At 29.9% G+C, this 13,322-nt stretch overlaps 1 protein-coding gene across 1 annotated transcript in view; it reads right to left on the reverse strand.

Annotated features, from left to right (window-relative positions):
* Positions 1 to 13,322, reverse strand: part of Apoltp (Apolipoprotein lipid transfer particle) — a gene marked incomplete at its 3' end in the record, with an annotated part of 131,866 nt that overhangs the window by 37,401 nt on the left and 81,143 nt on the right. Inside the window, 7 exon segments of the mRNA XM_067049064.1 lie at positions 1,948 to 2,079; positions 2,163 to 2,317; positions 4,379 to 4,560; positions 4,676 to 4,844; positions 7,183 to 7,333; positions 10,633 to 10,814; positions 10,896 to 11,126. Of these exon segments, the coding sequence (XP_066905165.1) occupies positions 1,948 to 2,079; positions 2,163 to 2,317; positions 4,379 to 4,560; positions 4,676 to 4,844; positions 7,183 to 7,333; positions 10,633 to 10,814; positions 10,896 to 11,126 (1,202 nt within the window).

Raw genomic sequence — 13,322 nt, forward strand, 5'->3', positions numbered from 1 at the left:
ATAAAAATATATACAACAAGTAAATTTTCTGTAGGTGACATAGTGGCATGGTAGAAACATGTGGAGAATCTAACCATTGATAAAACTCCAATAACATTTATAGAGGAGAAGATCTCGAGGCTATCTTCTTTTCAGACGCCTAGGAGGCTATTAATCGGTAATGAAGGAGAAGTCAGGTTAGAAACAAGTGGATTTAGGTGGTTTTGAAGTTTATCATGGAAGGAATGGTATCTGGTTCCGGCCAAATCGGCAACATATGGGACATTGAGGTCCTGATGGATGACTTGATTTGTAACAAAATAAGGAGCACTAAGGATTTTACGAAGGATTTTGTACTGTGACAGTTTCGAGAATATTTAGAATGAGAACATCCTTCCACGGAAACTCCTCTCAATAAGGTATGTGGTATATGCTAAAGGTCTTCAAGGTAGGTCTTAGCGAAAGGATGGAAGGGTAATTCAAGACAAAGCAGAATAAAATAGAAGTTCAAAGCTTCTATTTTCCAAAAATAGAATTATAAAGCTCTAATCCGCTATGTATATAATCTGGCCACTCACTGTCTTCTGTGATACCCTGAAGGTGATATTCACATTTTGATTAGTCGAGTTTGTATTAGACAATATTTGGGCTCAAATTGTTGGATGACTGTAGTTCACGTTGCAGCAGCAAGGTTGCGTCATGTCGGTTCTGGTGGTTTTAAGTAGTTACAGTAAAGACTAGGAAATGGCTGTGTCGTTATAATTTAAACTTCCCAATAACCATAGACTAAATTATGAATTATTATTGTCGTATAATTGGCTGAAATAATGCACAGTCTCTGCAAGCTATTTATCTGACAGGTATAAAATGGGTACACTTCGCCGGGGATAGATAAACATAAAATTTTGGAAGAAATAAACACACCCATAGGTATTAACACATGTTTTATTACAAAAATAGAGATTGTGCATCATTAATAAAAATAATTTAGTGCCAACAACCGTTTCAAAATTTATATATTTAAATACAAAGGTTGACCTGCCAATAACTGGTACACTTACCCCAATAATAGGGGTATTCATGAAATTTTGTTAAATGTAAAATGTTTTATCATGTTAAATGTTATAAGTATAGCATTGTGAACAGCCCTATTTGAAGTCATGTTAAATGGTAAATGCATTAGAATCCTAGCGGATTTTCTGACCATCTTGTTTTAAAACCTTTCCTTCCAAAACTTCATGTTATTGTTTACTTCTAAGTTTTTATTACAGTAATTTATTACAACATGCCTAAAATAAGTGAAAAGTAGAGGTCTGTTTCGTGACGTCATTCTCCATTTAACAGACTCTCAGACATGCTACATGTTATATCGTTTTAATATGGTAAAAGAAGGTAATATTTCTCCATTTAACATTAGTTTTTCCATTTGACACGCTTTAACATGTTAAACTAAAGATCATAAATACCCCTAATAATTCATAAAAAATATAGTGAAATAAAATTTGTTTTTATCGCTACATAAGATTGTGACTGGAGGTCTTTGCTCGTTATATCAGTTTTCGCAGTATAACGGTAGTGGTTTATTTTAGTTTTATCATAACTTGTCAAGCATGAGTGAGGGTACTGGTACACTTCTTCGGGACCGCCGAAAAATGTTTAACTGCCCCAGGTGGGAATCGAAGCCACAGCGTTCCAAACCGAGCCCACTGGGACCTGCACCACAACCCGCACGGCCGTCACGTCCCTATGATTGAGGGTATATACCCACCTTCAAGTGGCACCTTTTTTGGAACCTATTACAATACATTTTCAAAATTTCACATATACATCTTTAGCGCTGGTTGCGGAACGATTCTTTATTAAATAAATACTTCATTACCACGAAAAACGTTATCGACGATGAGTAATAAAATTTAGTAATTATTTATAAATTCAAACTCTATTTACTTATTAACTGCTGTCACTTACTTGAAGGACATCTCCTGTTCCAGATCCAAGTACATTTTGTATATATCCTGCATGTAGAACTCATTTTCGTCATAGGACTGCATGAAGATTTTTTTGAATATGGCTATATCTTCTTGAAGATCGCTTACATCCCTGTCAAAGGCAACCATAATTAGTAAAGTTACATAATGTATTTTAAAATATATTTTTGTCAAGTTTTGAAATAATAACTGTACCGGATATCATCGAGGAAATCTTGAATAATCGGTTTAGCATCGAACCAAATATCCATTGTCGAATCGTATATTTCGGTTTTGAAATAATTTGTCCAAAAATTTGTTGTCTCGGATGCATAGTTCATTACATAATTTGTGACGCTGAGAAGTAAATCCTGAAAAAAAAGTGTAAATGAATAATTATCGAGATTTTCAGAAGAATCATACAGTAATGTTTTATAAAAAAATATAAATATAAAATCTCGATGACTTGAATCTGAAGGAAATAACTTCAGGGCAAGTCTCATTTACATCAGTTATTTGTTTAGAAATACAAGCGTTAAAATGTTGGCAAGTATTTAGTTTTTTTGTGAACCTCGGAGTAGTTCGGTATGGACAATTAAGGTGTTATGCTCCTAAATTCAGACTTATACTGTGATATGAAATTTTAGAAGAATTGTAATTCGAAATATTAGGCCGCACCGTAGCTCAGGGGTTAGGCACTAGTCTATCGATATGAGGTCAGCGGGCAGTGCCAGTTCGAATCCGATCTTGGGGCGTTGACTTTTTTATTAAGTGGTGGTCCCACAATAAAAAAAACTTGACCCCCAATCATAGTTAAAATAGTTAACTAATTTTTTTATTTCGTCTTAAAAAAAAGAAAAAAAAAAAAAAAGACATAATACATCTAAAAAAGATAATTAGAAGAAATTAAGGCTAAGCTATGCCTGTTAATTTCTTCTAATTATCTTTTTTCGCCCTAGGTGTCTTTTGGATGTATTATGTTTATTTGTTATTTCGTCTTTTTTTTTAAAATTATTTAAGCCAATTCACGTCGAAGGTGATGTTCGCCTGGTTATCTATAGGTGACCAACCTATTTTAACTATGGTTGGGGGTCATGTTTTTTTTTTTTTTTTTATTGTGGGACCGCCAATTAATAAAAAAGTTAACGCCCCAAAGGCCGGATTTGAACCGGCACCGCCCACAGACCTCAGATCTATAGACTAGTACCTAACCTCTGTGCTACGGTGCGGCCTAATATTTCGAATTCCAATTCTTCTCAAATGCCTGTTAAGCAGCTCTGTTAAGATGACTAACAGGGGAAGAAAAAAAAACAAATATTTTTTGCAGACATCTAAGTCCCCTTTAATAGATACACGAGCAGGTCCAAAAAGAGGAGTGAGGTAGCTGAATCCACACAGAAACAGCTGCATCACCGCTATTGAACTGAAAAATAGAATTCATTTTATGCTACTTGTTCGTGTTTAGTGACATTATAAAGTAAATATTTAATTGTTTTTTTTTAAGACCACTAAATACAAATCAACTCAGTACGCGCGGAATGGGACATTAACCGTAGTTGGATCATAAAATGACTTCATTGATACGTGAGCTTTTCAAAAACATGGAGGTCGTATTTTCATTCAAGTTATAAAGACGTTAATTTTAAGAATCTGTCAGAAAATGATAAAGTGTTAATTTATATTCAAACAGGGACAGACATTATTAATATGTTAGTTCTTTTAAATATAACAATTTTTAATCTGTCCTTTATATTAAAATATAAATACATGAGATTTATAGTTCATAAAGAAAATACGTAATAATCCAAAAAAGAAAAAAAAAATAGGAAAATGAAGATACACTAATTAAAACATAAGTCAGTTTTCGTGTCTAATTTTTTTAAATACCCAAAGATAAATTTAATATTCTTTAACTTGAATTTTCTTTTTCTTTTCTAATATATATATTTTTTTCTAACTCATTTTTTTTTTAGATTCAAAAAACTTTATTTATTGATAGATATTACAATCTGTCACACCGTTGTGGGCAATAGGTAATAGTAATGACTGATCACATAAAAAAAAAGTACATGATATTAAAATAAAATCTCTCTTAAAATATATAAAAAAAGAAGAATAAAGAAAATGAACATAATCAAACTAAATAAATAAAATAAAAATGGAAATAAAATAATCTCTAGTCACATTTACACTCTTATATACAATATTTACTCAATCGACCTGAGGATCCCTGAGCCCACTCTATCCCCCACGTGTGAGGGATAGAGCAGAGCTATTTGATATCCCAGCACATCCCTCTCACCACATCACTGGTAATGAGCCAGTGGTTTTAACTAAAATAATTTTTTTCCCCAATATTTGGTAAAAAATCTTATTTTAAAAGGAAAAAAGTAGGAAGAACAGTGTGTTAAATAGATTTTTTTTTTAATTACCACGAGATCTGACTGAATTTCAGGACGCCATATCAAGTATGACGTAAGCAATCTTGAATGGTTCAAATTTGTTGACAAATGCAAATCTGATATGTAAAGGTCGTCATAACTTCTCCATATGTCAAGCACTGAATGGCGACTTTCTCGGTAACTTCCTTCCATACCGAGCTTCTCCGTTGCATCTAGAATGTTTTATGTATATATTTTATTTGAACATGAAAATAAAATTATATTTTAAAATAATTCATATTAATTATTTTCTTTATCGTTCTTTTACTGTCTAAATTTCAAATCTACCTGGAGTTAAGTTGACATCAAGCGTGGTCAAACTATTGGCGATGTCCAACATGTATTCTCCAGATATTTTAGTGTCTTTGCCATTCAGTAGTACACCATTCACTATGTGCTTTGTTTTCTCTTTGCTGTACTTTCCATAAATGTAAGAAAGCTCCCTCAAAGATTTTCTCTGTAATGTTAATTAAGGTTTCATCAATTAAATTAATAATTATGTGGTATATATATGATTAATATATATTTTTTTCTGTATAAATGGTAACCCCATAAAGAGATAATTTATTTCCTTTATACATGAAAGACATACTACATATATTAAATGTTTACATTAAATAAGATTTGAGTATATATAATTTGTTACATTGTTTATAACATTTTTAAAAAATACATAATTAATTAATAATAAAGAAGAAGAAGGAAAAAAAGGATAAAAAAAAAATCAACAAACATAACAGGAGGTTCTAGATGGCCCTTCTATAATTAGTCAGCTGGCCAATTTGCTTTATGAATTTTAGCAAGTCTGTCTTAAATTTAGTAAAAAGTATGTATTCTGGTTCAGGCCAATTGCCTTGTTTCAGTATTACATCTTGTATTAGCTGAACTATTTGTCGGTCATATAGTTTACATTCATAAAGTATATGTTTGAAATTGTGCACTTGTCTGTCTTTGTCAAACTTGTCAGTCGTCATAATACTAAATCGTTTCAAGTAGTATTTTGTGTTACCATGTTCTGTAAGGAATTGTATCAATGTTTATTCTGTGCTGTGTATTTGTTAGCGATTATGTAATGCTATTCGTGGAATATATTTATGAAGGCTAGGTGATTTAAACGAAGCATTCCACATAGTGTTCCAGCTAGCAACGAACTCATTGGTGATGAGATTTCTGTTATGGGAGATGGGAGCCTTGCTGTAAGAGGATATATATCTATATTAAAACAATTATTGTGAGGCAACATGTTACAGTTCCCATAGTCATGACTTACAGTGTAAAAGTCTTCTTAGAAAAAATAATTTCCTCAACTAATTATTTAACACTAAAATGTACAGAATAAAAATTAAGATTAATAATAAAGAGTTTATTAATGTATTATATTTTTTTTTGCTTGAGAGCGCGTAACTTAAATTAAGAAAAATACCTTCTGATCCTGATCTCTCAACTTTGTTGATTTTTCTCCGACGTTTCGGTCCTCAGACCATTCAGACCTTCCTATCTCTAGTAATTTATTTCCAGATATAATACATAAAGAAATTTAATTAGTTCTACAATTACTTCTGGTATTTAGAAATTTTACATTAGAAAACAATATTCAAATATTTATTTTTTTTTTCTTAAGGCTGCCTTGAAAATTTTCATCTTGGATCCCAGTTCAATTTTTTTTCTTTGTTAATATATTGTGTATTAATGCATTATTTGATAGCGGGACTTAAATTAAATCACATATCATAGGAAAAATAAGTTGTAAGATGTCTCCTTGATAATGTTATAAGGGTCGAAACGTCGGAGAAAAATGGAAAAAAGTTGGAAGATAAAAAGATATTGTGTTTTAATTTAGGTTTCCTGTTATAAGTTCTATATTTGTCAGTTCTGTTATTGTCACTCTAAAATATTATTTTATTTTAATTTCTTTTGTTTTCTCTTCATCTTTTTCTTAAATTCACTTCCTTTTTTCCATTAGAAGTTAATTATTTATTTTTTTAAATCCATAAATGTCTTTTTTTTTTATTAACTTTACTTTTATCTTTTATTAGTAATTATTATTTTAAACTATTCATTTTGTCATAATTTTTTGTTTTATTTATAACATTTTATATAGTTAGGGGTGTATTTTGTATGAGATTAAACCCCCCTCCATAATCAATAATTAAAAAAAAAATGTACCTCTTACATTAACCATATAAGGCCTACCAGACCGATCTGATATTAAATAAATAAAATAAAATTTAGGCATTCTCAAACAAAAAGTTAATATATAATATATTATAAAAGCAGAAATTTTTGCAGGAGTAATTTTTTATGTATTAAACTATTAAAATCTGAAGATAGCTGAATTGGAAAATTAGCCTGCAATAGGAAGAACAACTTTTTAATAATTTGGACAGATGATTTATAAGGTAAGTTTTTGATAGTGGCCCGAGCGGCGGAACGTAAAATAAATAAAAAAGAAACGTAAGAAAAATAAAAAAAGTTGAAAGATAAGGATAAAAAAAATATTGCGTTTTAATTTAGGTCAGGCACTCTCAAGCAAAAAATTAATATATAATATATTATATATTACAAAACCAGAAATCTTTGTAGGACTAATTTCGTTATGTATTAAACTATTAAAATCTGAAGAACAGTGACTTGGGCGATTAGTCTGCTATGGGAACAATTAACTTGGGCAAATTAATTGTAAGGTGAGTTCTTGATAGTGGCTTGAGGGGCAAAACGTAGGAGAAAAATAAACAAAGTTGAGATATAAGGATCGAAAGATATTTATGTTTAAATGATGTGTTATATACACTTACCTCGAGTTCGATCATTTTATGATTAACATCGACTCTTAGACCATTGAACCAAAACGACAGCGGGACGTACGATCTTTTGTAAGTAACATTCTCTCTGAAGTCAATCATCTTGTTTGAGAGCTTAAGGTAACCGAAAGATGCCAGCCTCAATCTGTATACAATAGATTAATATAATGATTAATGCAGGATTTAAAAATAAAACTCAAGGTATCAAAAATTTTTTTTAATATTTCAGTTTTGACATCTTTCTTTCATTAAAGATAAAGAATAAATGAAACCATTTTCACAACTAAAATAAATACTAAATAAACGAAAATTAAATAAAATTTCTCCTTAATATAAATAATAATAAAATATTAAAACGAATAAAATTGATCCTAGATACACATACAGGAAAACACTGAAAAATTCGCCAATATTAGAAGAGGAAAAAAGAGCAGTACGAAGTGGTCGGAAGAATGAAAAGAAAGGCAGTCGAGGATCATGACACTGCGAAGGGAAGAAAGAAAAGTACTCCCAAAAAAGCCTAACCAATGATCTTCGCGTGGTCCTTAGTGGTCGGTACGCGCTTAAAAAAAATTTGATCCATTATTTATTATAATAAAACGGATATTATGAATATGTTAATGGAAAATCATGAAAAATGTAATTATAATTTGTGTGGATTTATTTAGGTGGCGACGTATGTTGAAGATCAGGTCCGAAAGTAGAGCAGAAGACTCAGGATACTCAATTTCTTTTGTTAGAGATTGTACAAGAGCCAGGTTTAAAAAAAGTCAGTTATTTCACCAAAATTTTTAATTACTTCAATGAAACCTATGGAGACTGTTCATGAATGAAACTATTTCATGAGAGATAGTTGATCGTGGATGACTTATACGAGGAGATCATTGGGGGTGCGGTCAAAATATAACACAAATAAGATCAAGTAACTTATTTAATCGTGCCAACGTTTCGAACAGAATTTCTAGCCTTCATCAGGCCTAATAACAAAACAAGATCACAACCAAATGAATATAGAAAATAAAAAATAAAATATAAACATAATGACAGAAATTAAATAATTGTACAGAATGGGATTAATAAAATAAAAGTGATGAAAGAAGTGAGAAATATAATATATACATAGGTAATTGAAAAAGTAGGTAAAATAACATAATTAAGGAAATAAAATAAAAATTTGAAGTTATATAGTGCAAAGAAACATAAATATTTTATTATATTAATAATTTAAAAATTAAAATTATGGAAACAAAAAATAAAATTGAGATAAAGAAAATATATGTAACAAATGAAATATTTAACTATAATATTAAATAAAGAAGCAAAATATAAGTTTAACAAAAGAAATGAATAGGAAAAAAAATGAAAACAACAATAATATTATATGGTGAACATAGTAAGGAAAATTAAGAAAAGAATATAAAAATGGGGGGGGGGGGTAAAATGTAACATAGAGAATAAAACATAAATGAACCAGTTACCTTGAAATCTTACCGCCAAGTGGGTTCTGCGCCACGTACGGCCGGAATTATAATTCAAAAATACGTTACGGAGATGACAAAGTGTTTGTTTTTTTTTTTTATAGAGAAAATGTTACAAGTGAGTAAAAAATCAAAAAATTAAAGAAAATATTTAAAAGAGCAAAGCGAAATATTAAAAAATATTTATTTTTTGTAAACTGATCTTCTGCTGTGACTATTATGTCTTTCGTTTGATTTAACATTGCTAATTTTAATTTGTTAAACGGATTGAACGTGGGTAGCGGATCACTGAAGAGGGATTGATAGAGTGAATTAGGGAAAATGCATTTGTCAATAAAATTGTCAAATGAAATTGTTGAATAGAAAAAAAAATTAAATATTGCTATATCATGTAAATATATGTATTTTATATATGCCCGATCATGAAATGATTGGTATGCTGCGTATTGTAGCAACCCAATATATTTGAGCAGCATGGCTAAATATATTGGAATATGAAATATATGAGCATGGAGCTCCGAAAGAAATTTTTTTTTTTAACGTTTTGAAACGCCTGCCGTTTTTATTCACTCTCACTGCACTTGGCAGACTCATTAATTTTGGCTACTAATTATACATAATTTTAATTAACGTAATAACTATAAAGTATGATGAATGTTTTCGTAAGAGTAGCGAAATGAACATCCTTAAATTTTTCTAGACTTTTTTTTTGTCAAAAAGATAACAATCAAACCTCGTCTTTGTGGGAGTTAGTTCCACCCGCCTACATCTCCTGTACTAGATAGATTGGTTATTGCGGAAAGATTACTTGCATTATATTTATAATCTTTACACTTTCTTGAGACTGATTAATTTAGTTAATTTAATTTAAATAAATAATTCAATTTTTATCCATTTTTATTTTTCTTATAGGTCCGACGTTTCGGCCAATCCGGGCATCCTCAGGGACATCTACAATAATAGCTAACAACTTTTATTAAATGCATGATCTTAACAATTCAAATTACTTAACATTATTATTTATAATTTATCTTACCTTAATACAATTTTGGAACTAAAATTATTTAAACACTCAACTTCATGAAAGCTATTCTGCCCAGTGCCAGACATTAAAAACATTAGGTAAACATATTCTTTTGTTAATAAGTATATCCTACATTATTGTCTAATTACCTAATTAGTCAACTTTTACATTAAAAAAAAAAATTAAAATTCATTTATCACATTCACTTGTTAAAACTTAATCACAACCTTGCTTGTAACCTTCCTCCACTCAGTTCAAGCATTAAAAATATTTATTATAACAATATTTTTGTTAATTTTCCTCTTTATTTCATTTGTAAAAATCCCATCAAGACTAATTATAACTATCTACATTTAAATAATCCTATATTTTTCATAAATTAATTTTACTTAATATCTCTGCATATTGTTGGTTCAAATTTCTTGTATCTATTTTGAAATTTACAGTATAATTAATATTTTCAGATATGTAAATGGATTCAAGTACTTTATTTTTGAATGTATTATTTTCTTTATGTAAAATCATTGTATTTTCAAAATCAAAAAAGTGTTGGTATTAGGTAATTAGACATAATGTAGGATATACTTATTAACAAAAGAATATGTTTACCTAATGTTTTTAATGTTTCATAGAAATTGTTGTTGTGACCTGGGCAGAATAGCCTGCATGAAGTTTAGTGTTTAAATAATTTTAGTTCCAAAATTGTATTAAGATAAGATAAATTATAAATAATAATGTTAAGTAATTTGAATTGTTCAGATCGTGCATGTAATAAAAGCTGTTTTATGGTAGATGGCCGGATTGGCCGAAACGTCGGACTTGAATAAATAATGAATGAATAAAAATTGAATTATTACTTGCATGTTTTGAATCTAACCTTGACTCATTTATTTTGCTAAAAGTAGAACATAATATTCAATATGTAGTAGAGAAAGCTTTTACCTTGATGCTGGATGATCCCCGTAGGCGTTGTATTCGTAATGTATAATGGGAGTTGTTGTTTTGTTTTCGATAAATGAATTAAAAGTGAGCTTCTTCACATGGTCTAAAGAATATTCGAAGTCCAAATCAAATTTCAAAGGAAACTTATCCGATTTCGAATGCCTTGCAGTCAGGGTAAGATTCTGAAACCAACAAAGTAAATTAAACGTTTAGTATCCATGACTATTAATTTAAACACAAAACGGATATTAAAGAAGATATACTTTGAGAAAGGAAGGATGGGCTAGAATAAAAGAAACATTTTGATTGTTGACATTTGGATCCTTGATGTAATAGACTCCAGCAGTAATTTGTGTCGGACTTTTGTTTTTGTTAGGAAGCAATGTGATTTCAGTTGTCAGAAGATCGTCAGTATATTCGTAGTTACCTTTCAATGAAAAATATCGTCTGGGATATGCGATAATAAATTCAATTGTCTTCCCAGGGATCAGTTCCTGAAAAAAAAATTAAGATAAAAAATATGGGTGAGAAAATCAAAATTTAAATGTACAAATCAACAGGATGTCCCAGTTTACAGGATCAACTCTCCCCCTCCCTCTTTACAGAAAAGATAGATTTATTTATTGATAGATATTACAATTTGCCACACAGTTGTGGGCAATAGGTAATAGTGATGAATGATCTCATACATACTAAAATAAAAAACAAATAAAATAAATAAATAAAAAAAAATAAAAAATAAAAAAACAAAACAAAAAAACAACTCCCTCCCTCTAACCTTAACAAATTTTGGAATTATGAATTGATCTCCGCTGGGTCGTAACAGAGGCGTGTGCTATGTCTGTTCAGGAAATGGTAAATTTTCTAACCTTATAGTTCTTCTTTAACGCTCTTAGCTCTGGGAATTTCTAGTAAGAGAGGATGATCTATTTATTTATTTTATTATTTTTTTTTTTTAAATAAAATTTTAAGACAAAAGCATATCCACGTCCTAAATGCCTAGGTCACCAAAAAACACAATGTTTTATGGAAAAATGCATCATTATAATTGAGGTATTTAATTCTTGAGTCATCATCATAATGTATGGCAGTTAAATCTCCTCGATCGATAAGACTCAAATTGCGATGACGGATTCTTATAGGAAATTAAATTTTGAAAATATTTTGTTCCTTAGGTTTCATCGATATTCCACATATTCCACACCATTTTCAAGTAAATCGTACAAAATTGCGGTTTTGGACGATTTACGCCTTCAGCAGAGTTGGGAAAAAAGTTGTTACAATTACTGTAATTTGGAATTGCAGAAATACAATCACAATTACAAATTTAGTGTAATTGCAATTGATTACTAGATGAACTACTGGAGTTGTGATTATGGGACTACAACTACAAGCTGAGCCATATTAATTGCATTTTTTCCCTAGAATTCCAAGTAATTATGATACAATTACAATGAATTCCCAATACTTAACACCAACGTGGAAAAAAATCTGTTTTGAAAATTCTCCAAAATATGAAAATGATATCCAGTTTAAGATTGCACGCTGGTGTATTAATTTATTATCAATTTATGTGTTTTCCAAGATACTGAAAATTATTATAAATCGATCATAAAGTTTTATTATAAATTTTAGGATTTCTGCTCATAAGAAATAAGTTAAAATAAATCTGTAATTGTAATTGCAATTACTAAGGTACAAGAAGTAATTGTAATTGTAATTACTTAGCAGCAAGAAGTAATTGTAATTGTAAATCTCTACAGAAATTAAAGTAATTGTATAGAGTTATAGTAAATTCTTTCAGAATCCGTAAAAAATCAGAGTTAGGTGCGCTGTAGAAGAACTGGAATTAAAAGAAGAAATTAACAACGCCTTCAAAAGATAGAGCACATGGTATTGTTGCGAACCTGCGAAAATCAATTTAAAATTGAAAAAAACTGTAGAGATTAGAGGGGGGGGGGAGTAAACATGTATATAGGGTACGCTGTATACTTTTTAAAACATATATACGGATAGTAAATAATTATGGAGGAAAGGAATGATAAAAAAATAAATTATGATTAAATAAAGTTGGAGTTAACGTTTCACATAGGAAGATGAAGCTAATGAATTGCAAAAAAAGGCAATACTAATGATGAATTAAATTTTTTATTAAAGAATAATACTAGTTGCCTCAGTCGAGGGAAATAAATTTGAAATATGAAGATGTTCAGGGTTGGGGTCAAAAATAAAAAAAAAATAGTTTACAGCTATTTATTTTCCCCTCTTTGTAGGGCTTCCACGGAGTTAATTATTACAGACTTTGAAAAGCTATCACATTGAACAGCCCTGATGATGCCGTACAAATTGGAATGGAACGTCGGATAATAAATATTTGAAATCTATTTTTATTCTTTATGACTGCAACTCTGACCATCTTCATATTTGAAATCATACAGTCAATTGTCTATATATATATAACTAGCTCAAACCTATGCAAGGTTAGCAATGCTATATCCTATCCTAAACAGAAATTCCAAAACTAAAACCAGAAAAAACTGTTCTTATATTTAAAACAATTCTCAGGCCACTGCTGATGTACGACTGTCAAGTCGGGGGAGCAACATCTTTTTCGAAAAGGAAAAAACTACAATCTTTTCAAAATAAAGTCCTAAGAATCGCAGTTAATGCTCCTTGGTTCATAAGAAATA

This window comes from Halyomorpha halys, unplaced genomic scaffold (genome assembly GCF_000696795.3).
Source record: "Halyomorpha halys isolate HHAL.00 unplaced genomic scaffold, Hhal_1.1 Scaffold214.1, whole genome shotgun sequence".
Classification (NCBI taxonomy): Eukaryota; Metazoa; Arthropoda; class Insecta; order Hemiptera; family Pentatomidae; genus Halyomorpha; species Halyomorpha halys.